The sequence below is a fragment of the Bufo gargarizans genome, chromosome 3, assembly GCF_014858855.1.
Source record: "Bufo gargarizans isolate SCDJY-AF-19 chromosome 3, ASM1485885v1, whole genome shotgun sequence".
In the NCBI taxonomy this organism is placed as follows: domain Eukaryota; kingdom Metazoa; phylum Chordata; class Amphibia; order Anura; family Bufonidae; genus Bufo; species Bufo gargarizans.
The window spans coordinates 455,972,428-456,000,303 of record NC_058082.1 but is presented as its reverse complement, the minus strand read 5'-3'; the positions used below and the strand labels follow the sequence as shown (position 1 = coordinate 456,000,303).

Here is a 27,876-nt window from a genome sequence, read left to right as displayed (position 1 = left end):
AATTGTACTTCAACCCAGAACAAAAAATGTGCTTTGACGGACACTAAATATCTTGCCCAGCAACAACAGTACAGCGGTGGGTAACGAGAGATTTAGAGGGATTTAAATTTGAGGCCTAGTATTTAGGCGCTGGGTCACCGGTATGGATTTAGTGACAGAATTAGACTTGGAAATGCACAGAAGCGTGTGTGTGAAGTTATTCTGAATGACCCTATGTGCACCTTCAATATTATATACCCTTTTAGGGATAGATTTCAAATAGCTCTGATATAGCAGAAACCACTAAATTATGAAATTGCTAAATTGGGAATTGTACTTCAACCCAGAACAAAAAATGTGCTTTGACGGACACTAAATATCTTGCCCAGCAACAACAGTACAGTGGTGGGTAACGAGAGATTTAGAGGGATTTAAATTTGAGGCCTAGTATTTAGGCGCTGGGTCACCGGTATGGATTTAGTGACAGAATTAGACTTGGAAATGCACAGAAGCGTGTGTGTGAAGTTATTCTGAATGACCCTATGTGCACCTTCAATATTATATACCCTTTTAGGGATAGATTTCAAATAGCTCTGATATAGCAGAAACCACTAAATTATGAAATTGCTAAATTGGGAATTGTACTTCAACCCAGAACAAAAAATGTGCTTTGACGGACACTAAATATCTTGCCCAGCAACAACAGTACAGTGGTGGGTAACGAGAGATTTAGAGGGATTTAAATTTGAGGCCTAGTATTTAGGCGCTGGGTCACCGGTATGGATTTAGTGACAGAATTAGACTTGGAAATGCACAGAAGCGTGTGTGAAGTTATTCTGAATGACCCTATGTGCACCTTCAATATTATATACCCTTTTAGGGATAGATTTCAAATAGCTCTGATATAGCAGAAACCACTAAATTATGAAATTGCTAAATTGGGAATTGTACTTCAACCCAGAACAAAAAATGTGCTTTGACGGACACTAAATATCTTGCCCAGCAACAACAGTACAGCGGTGGGTAACGAGAGATTTAGAGGGATTTAAATTTGAGGCCTAGTATTTAGGCGCTGGGTCACCGGTATGGATTTAGTGACAGAATTAGACTTGGAAATGCACAGAAGCGTGTGTGTGAAGTTATTCTGAATGACCCTATGTGCACCTTCAATATTATATACCCTTTTAGGGATAGATTTCAAATAGCTCTGATATAGCAGAAACCACTAAATTATGAAATTGCTAAATTGGGAATTGTACTTCAACCCAGAACAAAAAATGTGCTTTGACGGACACTAAATATCTTGCCCAGCAACAACAGTACAGCGGTGGGTAACGAGAGATTTAGAGGGATTTAAATTTGAGGCCTAGTATTTAGGCGCTGGGTGACAGGTATGGGTTTAGTGACAGAATTAGACTTGGAAATACACAGTAGCGGGTGTGTGTGAAGTTATTCTGAATGACCCAATGTGCACCTTCAATATTATATACCCTTTTTGGGATAGATTTCAAATAGCTCTGATATAGCAGGAACCACTAAATTATGAAATTGCTAAATTGGGAATTGTATTTCAACCCAGAACAAGAAATGTGCTTGAACGGACACTAAATAACTCGCCCAGCTACAGCACTAGGGACAGATTTAGCTGGATATAAATTTGAGGCCTAGTATTTAGGCGCTGGGTGACCGGTATGGATTTAGTGACAGAATTAGACTGGGATATGGCCAAAAAATGAACAGACTATTGCTGGTTAAATGCACTTGGTGTGACAGCTTCACCCTGATGTAGGCTTTAGCCAAAAAACAACCACACCATTGAGGGTTAAATGCACTTGGTGACAGGCGCAGCTTGCCCCTGATTTTGTATATGGCCAAAAAATGAACAGACTATTGCTGGTTAAATGCACTTGGTGTGACAGCTTCACCCTGATGTAGGCTTTAGCCAAAAAACAACCACACCATTGAGGGTTAAATGCACTTGGTGACAGGCGCAGCTTGCCCCTGATTTTGTATATGGCCAAAAAATGAACAGACTATTGCTGGTTAAATGCACTTGGTGTGACAGCTTCACCCTGATGTAGGCTTTAGCCAAAAAACAACCACACCATTGAGGGTTAAATGCACTTGGTGACAGGCGCAGCTTGCCCCTGATTTTGTATATGGCCAAAAAATGAACAGACTATTGCTGGTTAAATGCACTTGGTGTGACAGCTTCACCCTGATGTAGGCTTTAGCCAAAAAACAACCACACCATTGAGGGTTAAATGCACTTGGTCGCAGCTTGTGCTGGCGCACCACAAGACACAAAATGGCCGCCGATCACCCCAGAAAAATGAGACTGACAAACGGTCTGTGCAGCCTAAAAACAGTGAGCAATTGAGGATCAGCAGCTCAATGATCCACAGCTGCAGATCGATCAGTTAATCAAGTCCTTTGGAGGAGTTAATCTGCCTAATCTCGCCCTACTGTCGCAGCCGCAACCTCTCCCTACGCTAATCAGAGCAGAGTGACGGGCGGCGCTATGTGACTCCAGCTTAAATAGAGGCTGGGTCACATGGTGCTCTGGCCAATCACAGCCATGCCAATAGTAGGCATGGCTGTGATGGCCTCTTGGGGCAAGTAGTATGACGCTTGTTGATTGGCTGCTTTGCAGCCTTTCAAAAAGCGCCAAGAAAGCGTCACAAAAGCGCGAAGAAAGCGACGAACACCGAACCCGAACCCGGACTTTTACGAAAATGTCCGGGTTCGGGTCCGTGTCACGGACACCCCAAAATTCGGTACGAACCCGAACTATACAGTTCGAGTTCGCTCATCCCTACAGATAAGACAGGATCCACCATTCACAATAGGTGATCGTCAGAGCTTATCTATTCTTCCCTTGTACAATGACCTCTGCACAGGTCATAGAACATGTCTAGAAAACTCTCCCATAGGCGTCACTGAGGTCCCCTGCTGACCATTGTGTCTATGGGTCATGGGGCTGCCGTAAAGCAATTTTCCTAATTCTTTCTAAATGCTGTTCAGGCAAGATGGCAGCCCCCATAATAATGTTCAGAAAATAAAAAAGAGATGATAAGAAAAGGTTATGTGTTACTAAATGGTTTTAACTGGTTTTAACTGTCAGAGAGAAAACCCACACAATACCCAAAAGTTGGCATGTTGATTCCCCGCAAAAAGGTACAATATTTATTGCAAGTGATTGTCAATGCCCAACCACCCCCCCCCCCCCGCCTTTGGGCCCGTAGTAAGTGCTATGGCTGATCTGCCTATAGTTATGCTCATGTAAGTCTAGTTTTACACTAGCATTTGAAAGCTCTGGAAGGCTGTTCTGGGTCCAGCCAGATGCCGCCTGAATGCCCACCCGCCCCATTAAATATTAATGGGACTGGCAGAGATCCGGCGAAATCCGGCAAATATGCAGAGAATCGGCTGGACAAATACTGCTGCACGTACAAATTACACTAATCAATGCAATGGTCTTCTGTGGGCAATAGAACAATAGTGCTATATACTGTGCACCAAATTCTACACCTACTATTATCACAAGGATTGCACTTTAGATAACATGTTCTCCTCACAGCATCAGTGTGCAAGCACGGCCACCGCTGATGGATTGCAGGGTGGTCATAACCATGGAAATTAGCAATGTATGATGGAAAAATGAATCAAGCCAGCAGAGGAGGTAATATCGATAATCACAATACATTAGTAAGTGGCTTGTATTAACTTTATCTACATGATGAATGCCACTTGCTGAATTGACACAACCCCTTTAAGGAAAGTCAAAGGGTATGTTCACATGTCTAAAGTCCGCTGTAAAAACACAATTCCAGTTCAGTTGGCCGAGCTGTCGCTGGAGACAAAAACTACACCAAAAAGCACAAAAACCTGCTAGCTCGTTTTAGCTTTTCCCCATTGACTGCAATAGAGTATGGACTAATCACTTCAATGTAGTAAGGCGCAGAAACTGCCTCCCATTGTTTTCAGTGAGACTGTGCTGTTGTTTTGGCCGTGGCTTTAAACCTATTCCACATGAACAGAGTGGTCTCCCATTGAAAATAACAGCAGTCAGATTCCACGCTGTTGCTGGCAGATTTTTGACACGGGATCCATGCCAGATTTACAATGTCAAGTACCTATTTCTGTCTTATAATTTATGTCCTAATAGCAGGAAGTGCGATAGTTGAAATATCCAGCTACAGTTCGTGTTGGGAAATTAGGAGCTGGAAGGTTCTGACATAACTGGATATTCACTGACAACCACCAGAAAAAGAAAGGTTTTCATGTGATGACTACAAACAGCTCCAATTGAGTTCAAAACATGAAAAGCTTATTCTCTTGGTCTGCGATCTATCCCATGTCTATTTTTTTTCTAAAGAACAAGGATAATGCACAAAATAACAAAAAGCAAGAAAAATGATGCTACAGCATAGTGATAATGCACATAGTATCATCACAGTAAAAACACCTAGCAATGCTACTGTCAAAGTATGGTGCAAATGGTGATGTCATGATAGTGGAGTACTGTACATTGTGCTGCCCCAGGAAAATAAAGCTGACACAATGATGTCACATAACAGATATAATGTGCATAGTAAGAGTACAGGAATAATGCACAGGGTGATATCACAGTACAAGATGACATCATATCTATCTATCTATCTCACAGATCTATCTATCTACCTATCTATATATATATATAATATCTATCTATCACAGATCTATCTTTCTATATAGTATCTATCTATCTATCTATCTCATATCTATCTAATTTATATATCTTCTATCTATTTCATATCTATCTATCTATCTTTCTATCTATTACAGATCTATCTTTATATATATATATATATATATATATATATATATATATATATATATAGTATCTAATATCTACATAATTTATATATCTTCTATCTATCTATCTATCTATCTATCTATCTATCTCACAGATCTATCTATCTATCTATCTATCTATCTATCTATCTATCTATCTATCTATCTCACAGATCTATCTATCTACCTATCTATATATATATATATATATAATATCTATCTATCACAGATCTATCTTTCTATATAGTATCTATCTATCTATCTATCTAATTTATATATCTTCTATATATTTCATATCTATCTATCTATTACAGATCTATCTTTATATATGTATAGTATCTAATATCTATCTAATTTATATATCTTCTATCTCTCTATCTATCTATCTATCTATCTATCTATCTATCTATCTATCTATCTATATATTATCTATCTATCTATCTATCTATCTATCTATGCATTTATCTCACAAATATGAACACATTTTGATACAACAAAATTCTGACCTGATCTCTTCCTTAAAGAACTTCTTGCAGGCTGAGGTTCCAACGCAGGCATTACACTTATTAAGTCCAAGAAAGCTTTTGCCAAAATTATAAGAACTTTTCAGTTTTGCCACTGAAACATTTGTTGCTTCTACATTTTCTTTTGCCATCAGAAGAATAAAAAATAGGGTAAAGTAATGGCCTATCATTAACATAAACATCCCGGACGGCATTTGTAAAACGCCTCAAAATGTCTCGGGCTCGTACAATTATGTGCATAACTTTTCTCGTGGTCATTAGGAAATATGCTAAGTCCGGCATGCTATTAATTTGTAATGTGTAAATGGGAAGAAATGTTCTGGCTATGAGAGGAAGGAGGAAACTCATGGAGGATGCAGATAATATAGATTGCTATGGTTATGCTTCCTATGTTAACTTCAGAGGTTTCTTCAGTCAGTCACAGACCTTTAAAGAATTAATATCAGCGTTCAGATCAGCAGAACTGTTGAGGTGATCCACAGCTGTTTGCATGCTAAGAGGTTAGTGATTGGTCAGGAAAGTTTCAGGAACGGGTTGTGTAAAAGTCATTGGGGGAGATTTATCAAACTGGTGTAAAGTAGAACTGGCTTAGTTGCCACCTTTCATTTTTGACAGCTCCTTTGGAAAATGAAAGGTGGAATCTGATTGGTTGCTATGGGCAACTAAGCCAGTTCTACTTTACACCAGTTTGATAAATCTCCCCCATTGTACTCACCAGTACATAAGGCGTCAATAAGAATAGTGTAATTGTTAACTATAAGACTGGAACAGATTATTGTTCAGCAAATGGAAGCATCCAAAGTGGAATTTAATCTGAAGTTTAGGAAAAATTTGATTTGCCATGAATCTGAATTTCCTCGTCCTCTGAGTTAAGGAATCGTTTTTTTCAAAAATGGCTGCTGCACATGCTACAAAGTAAAAGTAAGAAGCCTGGAAATGCTATATGAGCCATAATGCCGTTCAGCCAGCCAATCAGCAGATAGCCATGCCCTGTGATGTCACAGCCCTATAAAAGCCTCATCCCGAGTGGTCTCTGCCATTTCACTTTGAGCTGAGCCTATGGAAATAGGTGACAAGCGCTTATGAGCTAGGGACAGTGTTTCAGAAAGCTATTTATTGAAGAATATTGGATAGGGAGAGTATAGGGAGAGTGCAGAGACATTGTAGGGAGATTGTAGAGAGAGTTTTTAGACACTGTATGGAGAGAATAGGGAGAGCATAGGGAGACTGCAAGGACAGTGCAGATTAAGTGTAATCACCGTGTGTATCTTGTTGAACTGCTGCCACAATCCCAGTTAATTTGTTAGTTTATACATAAAATTACTGTACCTTAGTATTAAAGGGCCATCTAATATATGATTTTTTTCAGCAAGTTGCTGGGGGATGTTAGCGTGACGGTATGCAAGATATGTAGGCAAAAAGTGAAGCACGGCCAGGGTGCTAATATTTGCATGACTACTCTGCGTTAACACATGGAGCGTCTCCATAAAGTGGCATGGGAAAACCGTGCCAATCATTTAGTGTTACAGTTTGATGCAGCAACCTCTGCATCTCCCACCGGCCGGCACCCCCTCTCCAGCAGTCAGGGCTCGACAATATCAGCAGAATGGAAGCTGTCATTCCTTGACAATCAACTTTAATGTCCTCTATTGCTCTGATGCTCAGCGGTGATGTATTGACTTATAACTATGGCCAAGGACAATATATATATCGTTCACAGCCCACTGGGCAAATGTGGCTCCTGCCTAGGCACACCAGCAACTTGACCAGGTTATGGCAATGCTGCCTCAATGTTGTAATGCTGGGATTTCTGCGGCAATGTCCTCCGCTGCCTCCTCATCCTCCACCTTGTGCTCACCATTCCCTATAGGCACAGTTCACAGTGATCCTCCAGCATATCACCTATGCAAAGCTAGGCGTTGTGATGCGATTCTGCACCTGGTCAGCCTTGGTGAACAAAGCCACTTTGGGGAAGAACTGCTCGACATCATCGATAAAGAAATCGAACACTGGCTGTCTCCTTGCCAACTGGAGATAGGAACCATGGTTACTGATAAGGGGAAAAACATTATGTCTGCGCTATGTCAGGGAGGGCTGACCCATGCGCCCCGCATGTTGCACATCTTCAATCTTATTGTCTCCCGGTTCCTCAAGTCTTCCACTGAACTGCAAGAGCTGTCAAAAATTTCCCAGAAACTGTACATGCACTTCAGCCACTCTTACCATGCAAAACACGCCCTCCTTGAGCTGCAAAGGCAAAATTATATTCTCCAATATCACCTGATATGTGATGTTTCCACCCATCTGAACTTGGACTGCACCCTGTCACTCATAATCCAAGATCCCCTGGACTACTGGGAATGCACACTTGAAGTGTGCCCACAACTGGCCGAGTTTGCCATGAGCATGCTTTCCTGCCCAGCCAGTAATGTGGCATCAGAGCGGGTGTTCAGTGCGGAAGGGGCATTGTTACCTCTAAGAGAACTTCTCCCAAAATGTTGAGAGACTAACCTTCATAAAGAGGAATCAGGCAGGGATCAACCCAGATTTCCAGACGCAGGTGCCTGATGCAACAGAATAGATCAGTCTGCTCCTTATGATCATACTTTAATATGCTGCCACACCGGAATATTTAGCAAAATGGGCTGTTACTTCTGGCTACATGCTGTTTCCACCATTCTGATACTGCCATCCGCCTGCTTACCACTATTGCCATTCCTACAATGGGGCTTTTCGTGTTAAATTTTTAAAAGGATATGCACGCTGTTGTTTTTGGGTTCTGCTACTACTGGGATCTACCACCTTCTTGTGCTGTATGCCACTGCTGCTGCCCCCCTCCCCACTCTGTCATGGGGTCACTATTGTCCCTGTTACTGCCACTGCTGTTGGCCCCCATGCCCTCTCTGTTATGGGGCCACTATTGTCCCTTTTTGTCCGTGTTGACATCACCATTTATTTTTTGTTCTTTTTATCCGTCAGAAGTAAAGACTGTTGCTGCCACCCGCCTCACTCTGTCATGGGGCCATGATTGTCACTGTTACTGCCACTGCTGCTGCCACCACTCTCCCCACTCTGTCATGGGGTCACTACTGTCACTGGTACTGCCACTGCTGCCACCCTCCCCACTCTGTCATGGGGCCACTATTGTCGCTGTTATTGCCACTGCTGCCACCCTTCCCACTCTGTCATGGTGCCACTACTTGAATCTTGGGGCACTGCATGGTTAAGTCCACAGCAATAAATTAGACCTGACAGTAACAGTGACCTGTAATAGTCATACACAGTAAATCTATAGCTAACAAAAGGGATTAAAAAGCATTTGGACTGCCACAACATGCACTAAAAGAATTTTTTTTTCTTCACTGGTTTATTGGTGTTGCCTCCATTTCTTTATTTTGTTCCACTAAGGAGCCATTTGGACACAGCTCCTGCAGGGGCGCACATGGATTTTTGGCTTTACTGAAGGGTGTTGTATGCCTTTCTTTTTGTTTAACAGAAGGGATTAGCTATGAATGTTGGTTCATTGCACGGATTTCAACAAAAATTATTGTTCATCTGGTGAATTGTCAAATGATAATTTTAGCTGACTAATGATGGACCATCATCATCTGAAAAGTAGTTGGCCATATTTGAAATTTTTGACCAACATTTGGATAGAAGGCCTTTAGTCAAAGAGAAAACATTCATAGACAAAAGAGCTTGCTTTAAAAGGATATTCCCACAAAGATCTTTAGTCTGTCACCCAATATTATGAACTGGGAAGATGGTATGCGAATGAGCTTTTAGCAACCTCTGCCTCTAATGCCCTCAGATGTAAGGCAGCTATCTTATAAGTCAATGTTCAACCTTTTAAACAGGCCAAGAGACATGACTTGGATAATAATCAAACCAGCCTCTCATCTGCTGTTTTCGGATGATTATCCATCACCATTGCAGAGGCACTTAATTGGCTGAGAGGACTAGATCAGTATTTGGTGTTACTATGTTTCCTTATGGAGAACACCAAAATGGTGTGAGGAGCCAGACAATGCTCCTCTGCAATTCTGGGTAGAGTATATGCAAATGAGCTCTTAGCAAGCTCTGCCTCTAATGCCACCAGATGTAAGGTAGCTATCCTATAAGTCAAAGTTTGCCTTTTTAAACAGGCCTTGAGACATGCCTTGTCTCAGGTGAGGTGGTGGCTTAATTATTATCCAAGCCATTTCTCAAGGTCCATTTAAAAGGTTGAACATTGACTTATAGGATAGCTGCATTACATCTGGTGGCATTAGAGACAGAGCTTACTAAGAGTTCATTTGCATACCCTCTTCCCAGAGTTCCAGAAGAGCGTTGTTTGGCCTATAAGCCTCCTCACACCATTTAGGTGATATAGTATCCACTAAAACCATAGCATGAATTGTTATGGCCAATATGGACTAAAATGTGTATGGCTGTGTCTGCAAAATGTTCAAACACCAGATGATTGTTCAAAACCTGCTTCTGTCTAATGTGTATGGGCACCTTAAAAGGGTTGGCAAACCCCCACTCTCGGGCAGACCTGCAAAGGCAAGCATACTTCTATTTACTTCAATGAGGAGGCTATTCATATGCCCAGACACCTCTTATCCTCAGCTTATAAGACAGAAGTTAAAGGATCATTGTTCTGCTTAGGGTACTTTCACACTTGCAGCAGAGGATTCCGGAAGGCAGTTCCATCGCTGAAACTTCCTGCCGGAACCGTCAAAACGTATGCAAACTGATGACATTTGTCAGGCGGATCAAGATCCTGATCCGTCTGACAAATGCATTGAAATTCTGGATCCGTCTCTCTGGTGTCATCCGGAAAAAGGATCCGGCATTTATTTATTTTCACATTTTTTGCGGTCTGACTGCAATGTCGGATCCGTTTTGCCGGCATTAATGCATTTCAATGGGAAAAAAATCCGGATCTGGCATTCCGTCAAGTGTACCGAAATTTTGGATGGAGATAAAACCGCAGCATGCTGCTGTATCATCTTCGTCCAGAAAAGGCAAAAAGACTGAACTGAAGACATCCTGATGCATCCTGAACGGATTTCTCTCCATTCAGAATGCATTAGGATAAAACCGATCAGTTCTTTTCCGATATTGAGCCCTTAGGACGTAACTCAATGCTGGAAATAAATAACGCTAGTGTGAAAGTAGCCTTACAGGTGGAGATCCCAGTGGTGGGATGTTTATGGCATGTCAACCATCTAAAATATAAATGCTTTTATAGGATATAATAATGATATTAAAGCAGTATTTAATATATTTTGTATATAATGGAGTTCATTTGGTTCCTGTTGTTACTTTTCTTTTCGTGTTTTATATGTACAGATCAGCCAATCCTTCACAATTCTATCTATCAATTCTCCAAAATAAGACATACGTCAGGTCACTGAGAATCTTGCTAATATGCAAGTAATTGTATGGGCAATTGTGTTCCAAAAGGACCCTCTACATGGGCAGATAGAGAAGGCAATAATTGGAAATAATCCAATCATACCCGATATTTGCCTGCTCATCACAGAAAGTGAGAGCTGCATTTATATGCAGCAATCATCTTCTCTGTATGAGGGCCAGCAATCATTACAGTGGTCACTTGTTCCCATACATATTCATTGACTTTAGGCAGCAGTTTGCTGTTTAGACAGCATGATCTGCTACCCAAAAATGATCATTTAGGAGTGTGCACCAGTGATGCTTTCACCCGATAAATGAGCATTTGCATATTCGTCAGGTGGTACCTTTACCTATGAATGCAACTTTGCGATAACTGCCCGTTCATTGGCCCATGTAAAGGTGCCTTGAGATAACTGTAGTGCTAAAGTTAAATAACAGTATTATTAGGTTCCTTTTGTCTAACATTACAATTAGTTTAACCCCTTCTGGTTGACATGTATTGTGGGATGAACTGTATGCAGCTATATGAGGATGAGTGATAGCAGCAGCCATCATCGCCCTCATACTGTGGAGGTAATGGCTGCATGTAAATGCAGCTCTTTATCTCCACTAATGAGCAGGCAATTTTTGGGGAAGAAAGGTTTCCTTCCCAACAATTGTGTGCTCAATTGCTGCATGTAAATCATCGCAATCAGCAGCGGATGTCAGTGGTAACTTATAATAGTGACCCACTCTGTATGACAATAAATAGCAGCCCCATTTCAAACATAAAGTATAATTTATAATAAGACCAGCTAAAACCATATATAAGGTGCACGGTATGGAAATAGGTACATTAATAACATATATTAGTTAGCACATGTTTTTATTGCATAACCGGCAATTCGGTAAGGCATAGGGCACTGTACATTGTACATATAGATTAATTTGCATCAGCACTTAAATCAGCGAATGGCGGATTTAAATACTAGTCTTAGTGCATCTACTTCTTAGTGCTCAAATCAGCTCTAGATGTCAAGACCATAGAACTCCTTTAATGACATTAGTTTTACTTTTTTCTTTACTTTTTTTTAAACTCATTTTAGCATTTGTAACTATTGAAAATTATCCTCAGGATAAGGGATAGCTATTAGATGGTAAGGAGGCCTACTTTGAGGACCCCTACCAATTATAACAACGGGACGTTCATACCCAGCAGGGTCCCCCAAAATGAAAAAATTGGCAGATCGAGCATTCACACTGCTGCTACTGCCATGCGGCTATTTCCAAAACTACCATAGACAATTTGAGATTAATCGAGTGTCAGTGTGTATGCTTGACCTGCCGCTCCATTCATTTAAGGGACCCTGTAGGATTTGAGATTCCCATTCTCATGTTCGGTGGAGGTCTCAACAATAGTTATCCGTTATCCTGTGGATAGAGGATAACTTGCTACACCTGGAATACCCATTTTGAATCTAATTTCCTTTGCTGTGTTCTCTGAGTTTGTGTTGTATGACTTGCATTCTTAAAAGGGACTTTACAGGCGTTTTTAATTTTATTCAACTTTAATCGTAAGTGAACATAAGGTATGAAAAAACTGTTTGTGAGGAACAAGTTATTTATTCATGACTTTGACTGCAATATAATTAGGTACCAATTTGAAAATACTTTTTATTTCCGCTGTCACTTAATTGCACACTGTTCATAGTGAAGCATACCATTTTTGCTCAGACAACTTGAAAGCAAAATGAATACTCTTAACTAATAAAAATGCTAATAAAATAAATTATGAAAAACAAACTTGGGACCTGTGGGACTAAACAAATATTAATGATTGCCAAATTTATCAAGATGCAAATAAATCAATAATAAATAAAGTCCTAAAAGTCTTCCTTTCATTCTCCAAATAATAATATTTTTTTTCTCATCTCTGCTCAGTTGTTGCTTCACCATACACTACTTCCAAAAAGTTAGGGATATTTGGTTTGTGGTTGAAATTTCAGGATAACCCTAAAATCCTCTCTAACCTTTACAGGTGAACTTAATGTGACCTTCTCTAAACTTTTGAATGCACATGTCCAACTGTTTAATATTTCAGTACTTTTTGCACAATTTGCTAACAAGGAGCTTAATGGCAAAATTCACAACAGGTGTTTCATCCATGAATCGCCCAATAAATTTCCTGGTTAAATTAGAATTGGTGTTTAAACAGTCCTCCTCATCATGCTGTTTAAATTTTGACATAATTAGAACAAGACGACATCTAACAATTGATCAACAGTACCTCACTATTGCGAGGCTTCTTAGACAGAAGTGGCCTCTGAGCTTAGAGTGTCACAGAGTGTCATCAGCAGGTTGCAATAGAGAGACTGGAAGAGTCACAGAAAGGCATACAAGTGGACATCCTTTGGCCACATCCCACACTGATGACCACTTGATTGTGAACAATGCCCTGCCGAACCAGATGATGAATGCCACAGGCACATTTAATGGAGGTGAGAGACACCCAGGTGTCAAGTCAGACCATTCAAAACCATTTATGTCAGAGTGGTCTGCATGCCAGACGACCTGCAAGGGTACCTGACCACACCACCAGGCACAGGCATCATCGTCTTGCATGGGCCAGGGAGCATCAACACTGGATAATGGACCAGTGGGCCTCAGTGCTGTTCACTGATGAAAGTCAATTCACGCTGAGCAGAAATAATGGCTGCCAGTGATGTTGGAGATGTCAAGGAGAGCAATATGCATCAACCACTGTTGTTACTAGATGAGCCTTTGGTGGTGCGTTGTGGTGGTGTTACAGTGTGTCAATACAGAACTGTACTACACTTTTTGAATGGTATAGTAACAAATCCATACTACTTGAATAACATCATTAATCCAGTAATTGTGCATCTGCATGAACAACACAGGCCTAATTTCATCTTCATGGACAACAATGTGCCAGCTCACATTGTGTCATTAAGAAACAGCTGCTGGAGACTGGGGTACCTCAAATGGAGTGGCCTGCACATTCTCCAGACTTGAATCCCATTGCAAACCTATGGGATCAGCTGAGTTGTCCTATAGAGCCTCATAACTCTACGCCAGAACCTCAATGACCAGAGGGCTGCCCTTCAGGAAGAGAGGGATGCCATGCCTCAGCATTATCACTATAACATGAACTTTTTATGTTTTCCATAAATTGCACCTGAAAGTCAAATATCCCTAACTTTTTGTGAGTAGTGTAGGCTCTCCTTTTCCATTTCATTGAGATTCCACCACTGCTCTAGAACAAATTGTGAACTTGATGGGTGACACTGCACGATGGAGTCCACAAGACACAGTATGTGTGGTTTCCAAAAATAATAGAAAATTTTGATTCATCTGATTATGTAGAACAGTTTTACATTTTTCCTTAGTCCATTTTAAATCAGCTTTGGCCCAGAGTAGGTGACAGTGTTTCTGGATCATTCTGGCATATGGCTTCTTTGAATGATGCAGCTTTAAAGGCTATGTACACCTTTGGGGGCATTTTTTTTTTATTATTGCATTGTACTCAATATGAGCGAAAAATCATCATGGGCTTGAGTTTATGGATACTTTCTCTCTGCCCTATCAGCCAGCTAACCTAACATTCTACTTATCTCTGAAAGTGAAAGTAGGCTTTACACAGTGTGAGGATTTGCTCTGGTAGGCAGGGTAAGCAGACGCAGTACAGAGGCAAAACAAGTTCGTAAATCAAAATGTCAGTGTTTATTTCACACAAAAGGCAAAAGAAAAACGACTTAATACAGTTTTGGTGTTAAATTCACACAATGCAAAGTCCATAGAACAGTCACGTCACCTTTCTAGCCGTTTTATCCCCGGCAGTTCACAGCAGGCTTTGGGGGGCCTGTTTCTCAGCGTGCAGTCCTCATGCGGCTCTCAGCCTTCCAGAACAGCACCATGCTTTAGATCCCAATACAGAGACTCAGCTGCTGAGCCCAGCTGCCTATTTAAAGGACAGCCAGGTGCTGCCAAAACCCGGACCGGCACTTAAACTCCTGTTCAGTATTTGATCTCATCTGGCTGGAAATCAGCCCAGCCGCCCATGTTGGGAGGAAAATACCTGCCTGCCCAAACAAAACCCCTTGCTATGTCACAACAGGTAGAACATTTTTTATTTTTAGCCCAAAATGAGTAAAATGCAATCATAAATATAATTGCCTCAAAGGTGTACATAGCCTTTAAGCATTTGTAGATTGTACAGCAAACTGTGTTGACAGACAATGATTTCTGGAAGTGTTTCTGAGCCCATGAAGTGATTTCTACTTTAGAATCATGCCTGTTTATAATGCAGTGCCACCTGAGGGCCCATAGATCATGAACATTCAATATTGACAGTCAGCCTTGTCTCTTGCACACATGGATTTTTCCAGATTAATGAATCGCCACAATTTTCAGAAGCAGTTTTTATTTGTAGATTGGTGAACATCTGCTCATATTTGCTTCCATAAGACTCTACCTCTCTACCTCTCTTTTTTTTAGACCCAGTCATGTGACTGTCACATGACTTTTTATACCTAGTGTGAGGATTCGCTCTGGTAGGCAGGTTAGCGGACGCAGTATAGAGGCAACCACAAAGTCTTTAACTTAAACAGTTCAGTGTTCAACTGTTCAATATGCTCCCTCCGCACAGCTTCCTGGCATACAATGAGTAGCGGTAGCCATAGTTGGTATCCATGGATTCACCCTGATGGGGACAGGCTTGTGACATCGCCAGCAGACCACCGGGGATGGGTCTGCAGGGGTTACGTCCCGGGCGGGTTTGGATGGCAGCAGCCGCCGGGTTGGGAGTGGAGATTTCCGGGGTTTAGTTGGCCCCCTCCCAAAAGAACCCCCCTGCAGATTTATGGTGGCCTCGTAGCACTCCACCAGGTCGACCATCTTCAAGGGATTATCCGGAGACACCTGGCCGATCCAGTGCTGGAAAGGGTACGGCAAAGCCCTCCAAAACACATCCGCAAACAGCCGATCCAACATAGCAGTGGGAGTCAATATGTCAGGCTGCAGCCATTTTTGCAAACTGTGTAGCAGATAATAATACTGCGGTCTAGCGAGTTCAGCCAGGTTAAATTCCCACTGATGCACCCGCTGGGCCTGGACAAACAAATTCACCCCCAGTTTTGCCAGAATCTCACCTTTTAAAAAAAGGTGTCAAAAAACACCTGCTGAGGTCCGGATGCCAGGAACGGAGCAACAAACTCAGCCCATTGGTCTCGGGGTAGCTTCTCCCTCACAGCCACCTTTTCGAACACTGCCAGATAGGTCTCGACGTTGTCTGCAGGGGCAGCTTTCTGGACATCATGGACGTTTCGGAGATGCTCCTGCCGCTTGTAATGCCATCACATGCTGTAATAGCAGCTGGTTGGTTTCCTGCTGCTGCTTTCATGACCGCCTCCATTTTGTCAGTGGACGCGGGTTGTAAACTTGCCGGCTTAATATAGAACACACACCCGTGCCCGGGAAAAACAAAAACCTTTTGGCCTTCAGGCCAACCTCACTGCATTTGCACGCATCCTCCACCAATTGTGGGAGTTTGCTCTGGTAGGCAGGTTAGCTGACACAGTATAGAGGCAACCACAAAGTCTTTAACTTAAACAGTTCAGTGTTTATTCACAGAGAAGGCAAAACAAAATGACAGTTCACAGTCTTGGTGTTCGTTCACACCATGGAAACTCCACAGAACAAAACATTCACCTTGTTAGCAGTTTTTCATCAGTGGTAGCCAGCAGGCTTTAGGGGCCTGTTTTCCAGCATGCGGCTCTCAGCCCTTTAGCATAGCACACATCTTCAGATCCCAAAACACAGAGACTCCACCGCTTCACTGTGATATGGAAGATAATCCACCCCACCTGACAGTGCTGACTTCTTTTTATAAGACCCAGCCTGGAACGTGGGGAGTAAACACCCACCCAGCACTTTGGCTACTCCCAGTAAGAGCCGTCCCGGATCAGCTTTACAGCCATGCTATCCAGCTGAAGTGTCAGACTGCAATAATGACATTTCAGGGGAAAAAAAGTCTCTTACCTCACTGAGGTCAGGAACCTCGGTGACACATAAAGCCCATCAATGACGACCCCTTGTTCCTTCCTACACCAGTCATGTTCTACATGAGTTATCGTATTTTTCACCCTATAAGACACACTTCTCCCCCCCCAAAGTGGGGGGAAAATATAAGTGCATCTTATGGGCTGAATACTAATGACCGCTTCCATTAGGGGCCCGCTCATTAGGACAGCAAGATCGGGAAGTGGTGAATGCAGCTCTTCCTGAGCTCTGTACTCACCACTTATTGGTCTTGTCGCTCACTGTGCTGTGACCGCGCACAGTGCAAGGACATCTGCGCTTTGCAACCCATGCTGCGCTCTTTGGGTCACAACACGCATCAAGAATAAGAAGAAGAGTGCTGCATGAAAGGAGCAGAGTTGGCGTAAGGAGAGGTGATTTGTTTTTTCATCTGATCTGAGCATGGTGGTCATTCAAATGGAGGTCTGATCTGAGATCTGATTAGGGGACTTATAGAGATCTGATTGGGGCTCATTCACATGGAGGTCTGATTGGGGGGCTTTTGGAGGTCTGACTGGGGGTCATTTACATGGCGGTTTGATCTGAGGTCTAATTGGGGGACTTATTGAGGTCTAATCTGAGGTCTGATTGGGTGGCATTGACATGGAGGTCTGATCTGAGGCCTTATTGGGGGACTTATTAATATGAAAGTCTAATCTGATGTCTGATTGGGGGACTTATTAATATTTGGGATCTGTCCTGAGGTTTGAGTAACATTCTGAGTCTGATTGGGGCTGTGAACTGAGGTATGATTAACATTGGGGGTCTGAACTGAGGTCCAATGAAATTTTTTTTTTCTTATTTTCCTCCTTTAAAACCTAGGTGCGTGTTATGGGCAGGTGCTTCTTATTGGGTGAAAAATACAGTAATTTTTTTTCATGAAATGGTAAAATGTCTAATTTTCAACATCTGATATGTGTTCTATGTTCTATTGTGAATAAAATATGGGAATTGGGGTTTGTAAGGAATACCACTCCTCGTGCCCGCTTGACGTCAACTACGTCGAGCTCACAAGATAAGGTATGGTCACTGGTTACCAAGGCGTGACATTACTCCCTCCTGGAGGGGCGAGTAAGGTCAGTCTTGGTAAAGTTTACACCGACTCCTCCTGTCCACATGGGCACAGAGAGGCAACAAGCCGAGGGAACCTGGTCACTGCCCCAGTGAAACAGTGCTTCCTCAGCCCGGGAAATCTGCCACCAGCTTCCCCCGGTAGCTTATAACTAGGCCAAAATACGGATCGAGATACAAGACAGCACAAGATTCAATTATATGTTTAATCGCCTTAAGGGCACACTAGATAATACACTATATACAAAGAATCTATACAGTGGTCTGAGGTTACGAATACAAGTAGTATGGTACAAATAGGATTACACAGAGTACAAGTCAGTTACCGGGTAGATGAATGTTCCTTTGGATTATGATGGTGGAATAGTCCTTGGCTGCGGTCACGTGGGGGCAGTGATGTCAGCAGTTTCAAGGTCTCTCCAAACACATGGCACGATGTGACCCCCTTTCAGAAAAAGAACCCCCCGCTTGTAGCCGTCCCCTGCGCTTCCAACCTCTGGGAAGGGCACCCCCCTCCCTGCTGATCCCGGCAGCTCAAGGACCCACAAAACACTTTAGGGTTCATAGCTCCAGACCAGAAGTTCACAGGGAGATGGTTCTGGGACCAACAGATCCGCCTGGGTTCTGGCTACAAGTAGAGTCCAAGCATGGTACCATTATTTAGTCTGTGGGGAGATATGTATATCTCTCTTCCCTGGCATCCTACCACCAGACTATGACCACGGGCCTGTTTATCGTGGCCACAGGGACACAAATATGGATCCGGTTTGTGCCTGTGATGGCCGGGCGATTCATAATTCCTTAAAATAAATTGCCGGTTTCATGATGTCTAAGGGGAAATGATAGATCTGGGCAAGGGCTGAGAGATTGTTCCTGATACACCAGCTTGGCTCCTGGCTGATTGGAGGACATGTGAATTTGTAAACAAGTGGCTTGCTTGAAGCCAGGACCCCTGTGGAGTTCACTACCTCTGCTATCTGACAAGCCAAGTGTTGAAGTGAGAACTTATTTTGCATGTACACTGGCCAAGGTGAATCAGATAAAAATCATGGCTGCCATTAAATAATGATCCATATTCCTCACAGGGTTGTAAAAGAGAAGAAACAAAAATGTTTTTAAATAAAAAATTAGTATTAAATCAAGGTTACAAAACAAAAAAATATTTGATGTTCTTTTAATGCAAGTGATACAAAAAATTACTAATAGCTGCATTCTAAATATGTACCCCAGACGTGTCACACAGGAAACAATCCCTCTTAGAATCACAAGATTAAAAAGGTCATTTAAAGGAAACCTGTCACCATGAAAAGGCAAATTAATTTATGGGCAGCTTGTCATAGAGCAGGTGAAGCTGAGCAGATTGAAGTATAGTTTTGCAGAAAAAGAGTCAGTAAAACTTGTAATTTATAAGTTTAAATTCCTGCTCATTCTGGGCTTTGAAGTATATAACGTATGTCATAGAGGGAAGGCTATCAAAAACTGATAGGACCGCCTCCTTGACTTTAAAGCCCAGAATGAGCAGAAATTATACTGAATCTTTTCCCCAAAAAACTGTATATCAATCTGCTCAGCTTCTATTGCTCTACAACATGCTTCCTGTAGCTTACACTACATTTTCATGGTAACAGGTTCACTTTCATATTTATACTGTCACGGAAGGTGTACAGAAAACTAGAAGACACAAAATGAAGATCCGACTGACTAGATCCAAAACTAAGGAACCAAAGGGAGAGCCCTGCAACAGACCTGGCTCTCTCCCTAACTGCTCAGCCTATGCAAAAATCTCAATGGTAGATGATCGCATATCCTCGTTCCTCGACTGTATAACACCTGAACACCCTATAATAGTGAGAGAACACGACCACCGGCTCCCTACACTTGATACGGAGGGAGTCAGGGTCACCTGGGATCCAGCAAACAGGAAAACACAAATGAATGAACAAAACTTATCTGTAGAAGACTCAGTAGTAGCATCCAGCATGCACACACTCCAGGAAGTTGTATAAACCGCAAAGTGATGCAGTATGGGAAGGGATTTAAAGGGATGCAATCAGTGCAACTACATGACAGCTGAGCGAGGCTAACGAGATGAGAAAACGAAAGCAAAACAAAAGGAACCTCAAGGAGGAGGTTCTGAAGAACGTCTGTCAGAGCTTCTCAGATGTCTGGTGGTGACATATACTTAAACAAACACCAACCTGATGCTGTGCCTAAGAGATTATATTGTTAAAGGGAATCTGTCACCATGATCTTGGACTATTATGTGCAGTAATACATGTGTGTTTATGATCTCTCAGTAAATTAGAGATTGGGATAGGGTTATTGACCAGCACAATGTGAAAGTAAAAAGTCTGATTCACACAGCTAGCTAAACAGTTAACGCTTTGTAACAGAACAGCTCAATAAAGCTAAATAAAGACCAATTGAAAAAAATATAATTATTTTTAGCCAAAATAAGTAAAATGCAATCAGAAAAATAAATAAAAATAATACCTTTGAAGGTGTACATAGCTTTTAAGGCAGCATTATTTATTTATTCACTCTTTATGCAACTGTAGACGTATGTAGTCCTGCCAGAAATTACATGCCTCTCATCTGCATAGTTTATGATGGGTATTTTTCTATCTCTTGGCATGCCTTCTCTTATATGTACTATTTTTCCTTCCACAATTTCTATTTAGATATGCTCTTTCTGGTACCATTTTTGCCCTTACTGAGTTGGAGTTTCCAGTGAGAAAGAGATATATACTTTTTTATATTTGAATAATTTTAAGTTTCACACTCAGTATTTTGCATCAGTAGTCAAACCAGGAGTGGGTCCACCCCTTTCAATGTACAGGACTTAAAGGCTATGGACACCTTTGTGGGTAATTTTTTAAAATTATTCCATTCTACTCATTTTGGGCTAAAATAATTTTTCATCTGGTCTTTATTAACCACTTCCCGACCGCCCATTGACTATAAACATCCTGAGCGGTCGGGTTTATCTCTGATCGGACGTTTCTGAATGTCTTTTCAGAGATGGCAGCTGCATGCTAATCATGCAGCTGCTGAGCAGGGGGCCCGCTGTCAGTGACAGCAGGGCACCCCAGAGAGAAGGCAGGGACTGTTCCTGGGTGTCCCTGCCTTCTAGATCGCTGTATACACAGCGCTGAATTAGCTCTGTGTATTCAGCAAGAAAGCAATGTGCCGCTTCCTGTCCCGGCCAGGTGGTCATGTGACCGCCGGGCCGGGAGAGTGCAGGAGCTGTTGGGTCTTCCATAGACCTCAATCAGCCCTGCACTGAGGCTGTACAGCATAGTATAATGCTGTACAGCCTCTCTCGGGGGTATATTTCCCCTGTAACTGGGGCTACTATGTCAGCCCCAGTTACAGGAGAAATCAATAGTGAAAAAAAAAATCGAAAATTGGTTCTAAAGTTCTAAACCTTCCAACGTCCTAAAAAAATTAAAATACATTACCAAAATGATGCCAACATGAAGTAGACATATGAGGAATGTTAATTAATGAATATTTTATGAGGCTTCACTATCTGTCTTAAAAACAAAGAGATTAAAATTTAGAAAACAGTGAATTCTTTCAAATTTTCGTTAACTTTGGATATTTTTTAATGAATAAAGGTAAAACATATTAAATAAAATTTACCATTAAGATGAAGTACAATGTGTCACAAGAAAACAGTCTCTGAATGGCTTAGATAAGTAAAAGCGTTCCAAAGTTATTACCACATAAAGTGACACATGTAAGATTTGCAAAATTAGGCCTGGTCAGGAAGGGGGGCAAATGGCCGGCTGGAAGTGGTTAAAAATGTTTAACAGTTTTTTTTCTCCAGGTTTCTATTTCAGTGTATGTGCAGACTAGAATAAAAAGGCACTCTGCTTCACATTGAATCAGTCAGGGAGCTCCTCTGATGGCTCGATTGTAGCACTTATCTATACTTTCCTAACAGCTCATAAGCACTGATTATAGATAACTTCTTATAGTTTCGAGAGGAATTCAGCTTAAATTCATGATTATAAGTTGTCAGAAGTTCTGAGATAAGGGCTAGAGATCGAGCCTTTAGAGCAGCTCCCTTGTGGATTCAGTGTGAAGCACACCTGCAAAGGTCCTGTCTAGTCCATATCTAGAAGGGCCCTGAGCACTTTTGATGGCACTAGAGAGGTAATTATTAAGTAGGTGGTATTTATGTTATGGCTTATTGATGTATTCTTATGTACTGCTGATTTATGCATAAAATTATAATGTTGGTACGCTTATTGGTGGATAGTAGGATACCATATTTTTCTAAAAAATACATTTTTATTCCTCACCTGCCAACAAGCATTTTTCGCAGATAGTTGTAGCTAAGCAGTAGATAACAAGTCATATACAAACAATTGTAGAATTATTTTTCAACATGTTAATGTCTAGGAGCCCCTCCTCTAATTCTAGTCACAAACAATTTCCAGCGAGGATGAGAACAAATGTAACTTTCATATACACAACAAATGCAACTTTTATGTATAAGAAGTCCTCGAATCATAGCTATTTCTAAATGTTAGAAACAGGGGCGTACATAGAAATCATTGGGCCCCATAGCAAGAATCTTATTGGGGCCCCACTAACTCCATCCACTTGCCCATCCCACCACCTGCCCTGGCTTCTCCCCTGCCATACCCCCAGCAGTTGCAGCCGTGTAGACATTAGGAGCTACTTTCACACTTGCATTTCTATTTTCCGGTATTGAGATCCGTCATAGGGTCTCAATACCGGAAAAAAAAACACTTTTGATTGTCCCCATTCATTGTCTGAGGGCACTGTCCACTATAAGCAGCACACAGGCACAGCTCATGGGGGGGGTGGGCTATGGTGGTGCTGGCATAATAGTATACCAGTGCCACCATATCCCCCCTTGCCTTATGAACTGTCAGAACCTCCTAATGCATACCTCAGCTGCTGCAGAACATATAAAGCTTCGTTCACATCTGTGTTGGGGCCTCATTCGTGGATCAGGTCATAAATGCTGGACACAATTTTATAGCCTGGAAGATGGAAACCTGACATCTCATCATAGTCAGCGGGAACCGTCAGGTGTTGTCGTCCATGAAGTGCAAGATCCGGAACTGCAGTGATTTTCGTTGATTTGCTCCTATGACAGCAGAACAGCGACCGTCACCAGCACAGAAGTGAACAAGTAATACACACCTCAGCTGCTGCAGAACATTATAATAGTGACAAGGGAACTACAAGTCTCATCATCACCAGATTATTATTGGAAATTAGGGAGCAACACAGGGAGAGGTGAAAGTGGAGAGAACTACAATTTCCAGCATGTCCAGGCTGTTATGATCAGATACAAGCAGACATTACACAGAGTATTAGGCCGGGTTCATATCACCGTTTAGTTTTCAGTTCTTCTGATCCGTCAGATGAACAGAAAAATAAAGAAAAAAAATGATCCTGTATTTCAAGCATCAGTTCTGCACATTTGGCATCCGTTTATGCCATTTCTGTCGGAGATCCGTTATTTTAGACAGAAAAAAGTCCTGCATGCAAAACGGAAAACTAAACTGTGATGAGAATCCAGCCTAAGAAAAGAGAACTACAACTCTCAGCATGTCCAGATTATAGGACATCATCTAGTTGTACCAGGTAAGAGCTTTAAAAATAAATAACTATAACCCCCAGTATGGCCAGACTTATTATGGGGCATTAGTATACATTCCAGGGGGTATAAGAGAGAACTACAACTCCCAGCATTACCAGCCTGTACTAGGGCATACGTTTAAATTACATTGAGAAACATATAATACGACAAAACTACAACTCCCAGCTTTTCTAGGATGTTATGGGTTATCCCAGAACACCACTAACCTCTCCTCCAGCAGGCACCACACAGAAGCTCCGCCCCCTCACAGTGATATGCCACAGGTCTTTCACCAGTCCTATGCACTGGTCACACGATGATGACATCACCAAAGGTCCTTTAGACTTCTGCTCTGCTATTTATTGGCTTTCTGCACTGGTCACATGGTTGATGACATCACCAAAGGTCCTTTAGACTTCTGCTGCTCTGCTATTCATTGGCTTCCTGCACTGGTCACATGGTTGATGACATCACCAAAGGTCCTTTAGACTTCTGCTGCTCTGCTATTCATTGGCTTCCTGCACTGGTCACATGGTTGATGACATCACCAAAGGTCCTTCTCCACCTCTTACTTTCTCAGGTAGCCATACAAGTGTAATTAGTGGGCGGGGCCTATCCTCCACTGCGGGCCCCCTTCCCCCAGGGGCCCCATAGCAGCTGCGTGGTCTGCCTCTATTGGAGGTACGCCACTGAAGCTGAGGTTCAGAAATAATTGGTCCGATGTATCTTCTTCGAGTCATTCTTTACAGTTCTTTTGAATATAAATATTTAGAGAATTTCTAAAATTCGTTTGATATCACATATACCCTCTCATTTTCTTGCTTTAAACACTTTGCAGACTTTTGAAACAATCTGTGATAAGGTTTTCCACACCATATATTTTACTCCGCAGGGATGAAATAGTGTTACTAGATTGCTTTCTTTTCCTTCTCTTGGTTTAATTTGCACTGTTGTAGAGGTCTGAAATAGGACCACAGCTTGAAGTCGCTGTTGTCTCAAGGAGTATGAACCCTCATTACACAGATAAAATGCACAATATTTTCCTGACCTGTATGCTTCTCTCTGTATGCCCAAGTTTTTGAATTATGTACAATTATACATCCCACTAGGCATTTATAGAGGAATGTCAGTTTTCTCTTCCACCTTGTTTGACCTTGTAACAGTGAGACAGACGCCTTGTCTGCCAGGGAAGCGACACTGGATTCTACTTCTGAAGGGAGACTCTAAACTAGGGCTGCAGCTAACGATTATTTGAATAATCGATTAGTTGCCGATTAATTTCTACGATTAATCGATTAATCGGGAAAAACGACAAAATTACAAAACAGAGAGGTTTATATGATCTTACTAGAAAAATGATGTTCAAAGGCCATATTAAAACAAATTGTGGATGACACTATTATGGGGGATCTGTGGACGACACTATTAAGGGGGATCTGTGGACGACACTATTATGGGGGATCTGTGGACGACACTATTATGGGGGATCTGTGGACGACACTATTATGGGGGATCTGTGGACGACACTTATGGGGGATCTGTGGACGACACTATTATGGGGGATCTGTGGACGACACTATTATGGGGGATCTGTGGACGGCGTAGTTATGGAGAGGGGGATCTGTGGACGGCGTAGTTATGGAGAGGGGGATCTGTGGACGGCGTAGTTATGGAGAGGGGGATCTGTGGATGGCGCTGTTATGGAGAGGGGGATCTGTGGACGGCATAGTTATAGAGAGGGGGATCTGTGGACGGCGTAGTTATGGAGAGAGGGATCTGTGGGTGGCGCAGTTATGGAGAGGGGGATCTGTGGGTGGCGCAGTTATGGAGAGGGGGATCTGTGGGTGGCGCAGTTATGGAGAGGGGGATCTGTGGGTGGCGCAGTTATGGAGAGGGGGATCTGTGGGTGGCGCAGTTATGGAGAGGGGGATCTGTGGGCGGCGCAGTTATGGAGAGGGGGATCTGTGGGCGGCGCTGTTATGGAGAGGGGGATCTGTGGACGGCGTAGTTATGGAGAGGGGGATCTGTGGGTGGCGCAGTTATGGAGAGGGGGATCTGTGGGCGGCGCAGTTATGGAGAGGGAGATCTGTGGGTGGCGCTGTTATGGAGAGGGGGAACTGTGGATGGCGCTGTTATGGAGAGGGGGATCTGTGGGTGGCGCTGTTATGGAGAGGGGGATATGTGCACTGTTATGGGCATAACAGTGCACAGATCCCTTTCCTCATAACAGTGCACAGATCCCCCTTCCCATAGCAGTGCTATACACAGAGCCCCCTCCCCATAGCAGTGCCATAGACAGATCCTCCCCCCTCCCCATAGCAGTGCCATAGACAGACCCCCCTCCCCATAACAGCCCCGGCCCCAATGCTTATAAGTCGGACTAATCACTGCATCTTTATTTTACCTTTTTACAATGACGCTCCTGTAACAGCCAGGCAGAGCGGACGGCGGCGTAACGTCACTCACGTGACGCACCTGCTCCGCCCACTTCATGAATGAAGGAGGCGGAGCAGGCGTGTCACGTGAGTGAGTGACGTTACGCCGCCGTCCGCTCTGCCTGGCTGTTACAGGAGCGTCATTGTAAAAAGGTAAAATAAAGATGCAGCGACCGCCCGCCCGCATAGCAACGAATCGGCGATTATTCGATAACTGGATTCGTCGACAACGAATCCAGTTATCGAATATAATCGATTACATCGATTAATCGTTGCAGCCCTACTCTAAACTGTTTCAATACTTGCTCATTTCTTTCTTACTTTACTTTTTTGCAAGTATTTTAGGTGGAAAAATATCTTTACCTGGTTTGTTACTGTTCAGATAAAATAATTTGAACTAAACTAATAGTGTAATAATAGTTAAAAATGGCAACATGAGACAACGAAATGCAGCATAGTGGCTCAGTTGGTACCATTTGTTGCCTTGCAGCGCTGAGGTCCTGGGCTCAAATCTGACCAAGGACAACATCTGTATGAACTAAGTATATTTTCTCAATGTTTGTGCTGGTTTCCTCAAGTTTACTCACACATACCAAAGAAGAAAAAAACATTTGGAATTTAGACTGTAAGCAATAACAATCTATGTATAGATCTGCAGGATATTTTGGCACTGTATAAGTGAATAAAATAAATCAAACTAAACGCTAGGGGGACCTTTGAGAGTATTTTTTATTATAGCTGTCACGGCCATGGTCATGGTCGTGACTCTTGAACCGCAAGCTGTTGCCTGCGGTTTGTATTTAGGTGTTCAACCACAGGTGAGGGCCGCTAGTGTGCTGCCTCACTTGTGGTTGCCGCGGGCAACAAGTTATGTTGTATTGTCGCAGTAGATCAGCCTGAGCTGTTGCTAGGCAGCTTGCTGCAATCTGCATGCGGTTGCACTTGGCAACTTGGTTTGTATGTGTGCACTTTCCTTGTCTGGTGTGCACGGGGTTTATTTGTGTGTATTCGACTACTTGGGCCTATAAAGCCTCAGTGTATAGTGCAGGTCAGAGGGGTGCTTCAGCCATGCTTTGCTGGAGACACCCTCCTGGTAATTCAACCTGCCAGTGGGGGCCACCCTTGTGGTCATAAAATTATTTTTATATATTTTTATACACAATGTTCTGTGGATGTGTTTGTGTGTCATGCCTATTCTTTGCAGTGTATGGATGTCCTGGTTACCTGTGTGATATGTCTTGTGTGCTGTGTCCCTTAGTGTTTTGTGGACATCAGTTGTCATGCACGGGTTCCAGTCAGCGTGGCTGTGGCAGGTAGGCTTGGATCTGCTTTAGTACACCTGCCATATCTGTATGTTGCATTTGTTCCCCATTCATTGCAGCTTGGCCAGTGAGACTCCTGTTCCTCCGTGTCCAGAAGGAACAGGTCGTCTTACCCTCACTCCTAGTTCAGGGACCGGTCGGAGGGTGAGTAGGGATCCGAGGTTCCTGGGCATGGGCCCCCCTACCTTCAAGGTCGGCCCATGCAGCTAGGAGTTAGAGACGGTTTAGGGATGTGTTAGGAGATGACCTGCTCCCTATTCTGTCGTCCTGGCCGAGCAGCCTTAACATCTCTGGGCATCGCACGGCTGAGGATTTTCCCCGTCCTCAGCCGTGACAGTATGACCACAAGGGTGGCCCCCACTGGCCGGTGGAATTACCAGGAGGGTGTCTCCAGCAAAGCATGGCTGAAGCACCCCTCTGACCTGCACTATACACTGAGGCTTTATAGGCCCAAGTAGTCGAATACACACAAATAAACCCCGTGCACACCAGACAAGGAAAGTGCACACATACAAACCAAGTTGCCAAGTGCAACCGCATGCAGATTGCAGCAAGCTGCCTAGCAACAGCTCAGGCTGATCTACTGCGACAATACAACATAACTT

General features: G+C 42.8%; 1 protein-coding gene across 1 annotated transcript in view; it reads right to left on the bottom strand.

Moving 5' to 3' along the window:
• DIPK2B (divergent protein kinase domain 2B) overlaps positions 1-5,581 on the bottom strand; it is an 88,364-nt gene extending 82,783 nt beyond the window's left edge. Inside the window, exon 1 of the mRNA XM_044283596.1 lies at positions 5,322-5,581. Within this exon, the coding sequence (XP_044139531.1) occupies positions 5,322-5,533 (212 nt within the window). The 5' untranslated portion in view covers positions 5,534-5,581. The remainder of the gene's footprint in view (positions 1-5,321) is intronic.
• Between the last annotated feature and the right edge of the window lie 22,295 nt (positions 5,582-27,876).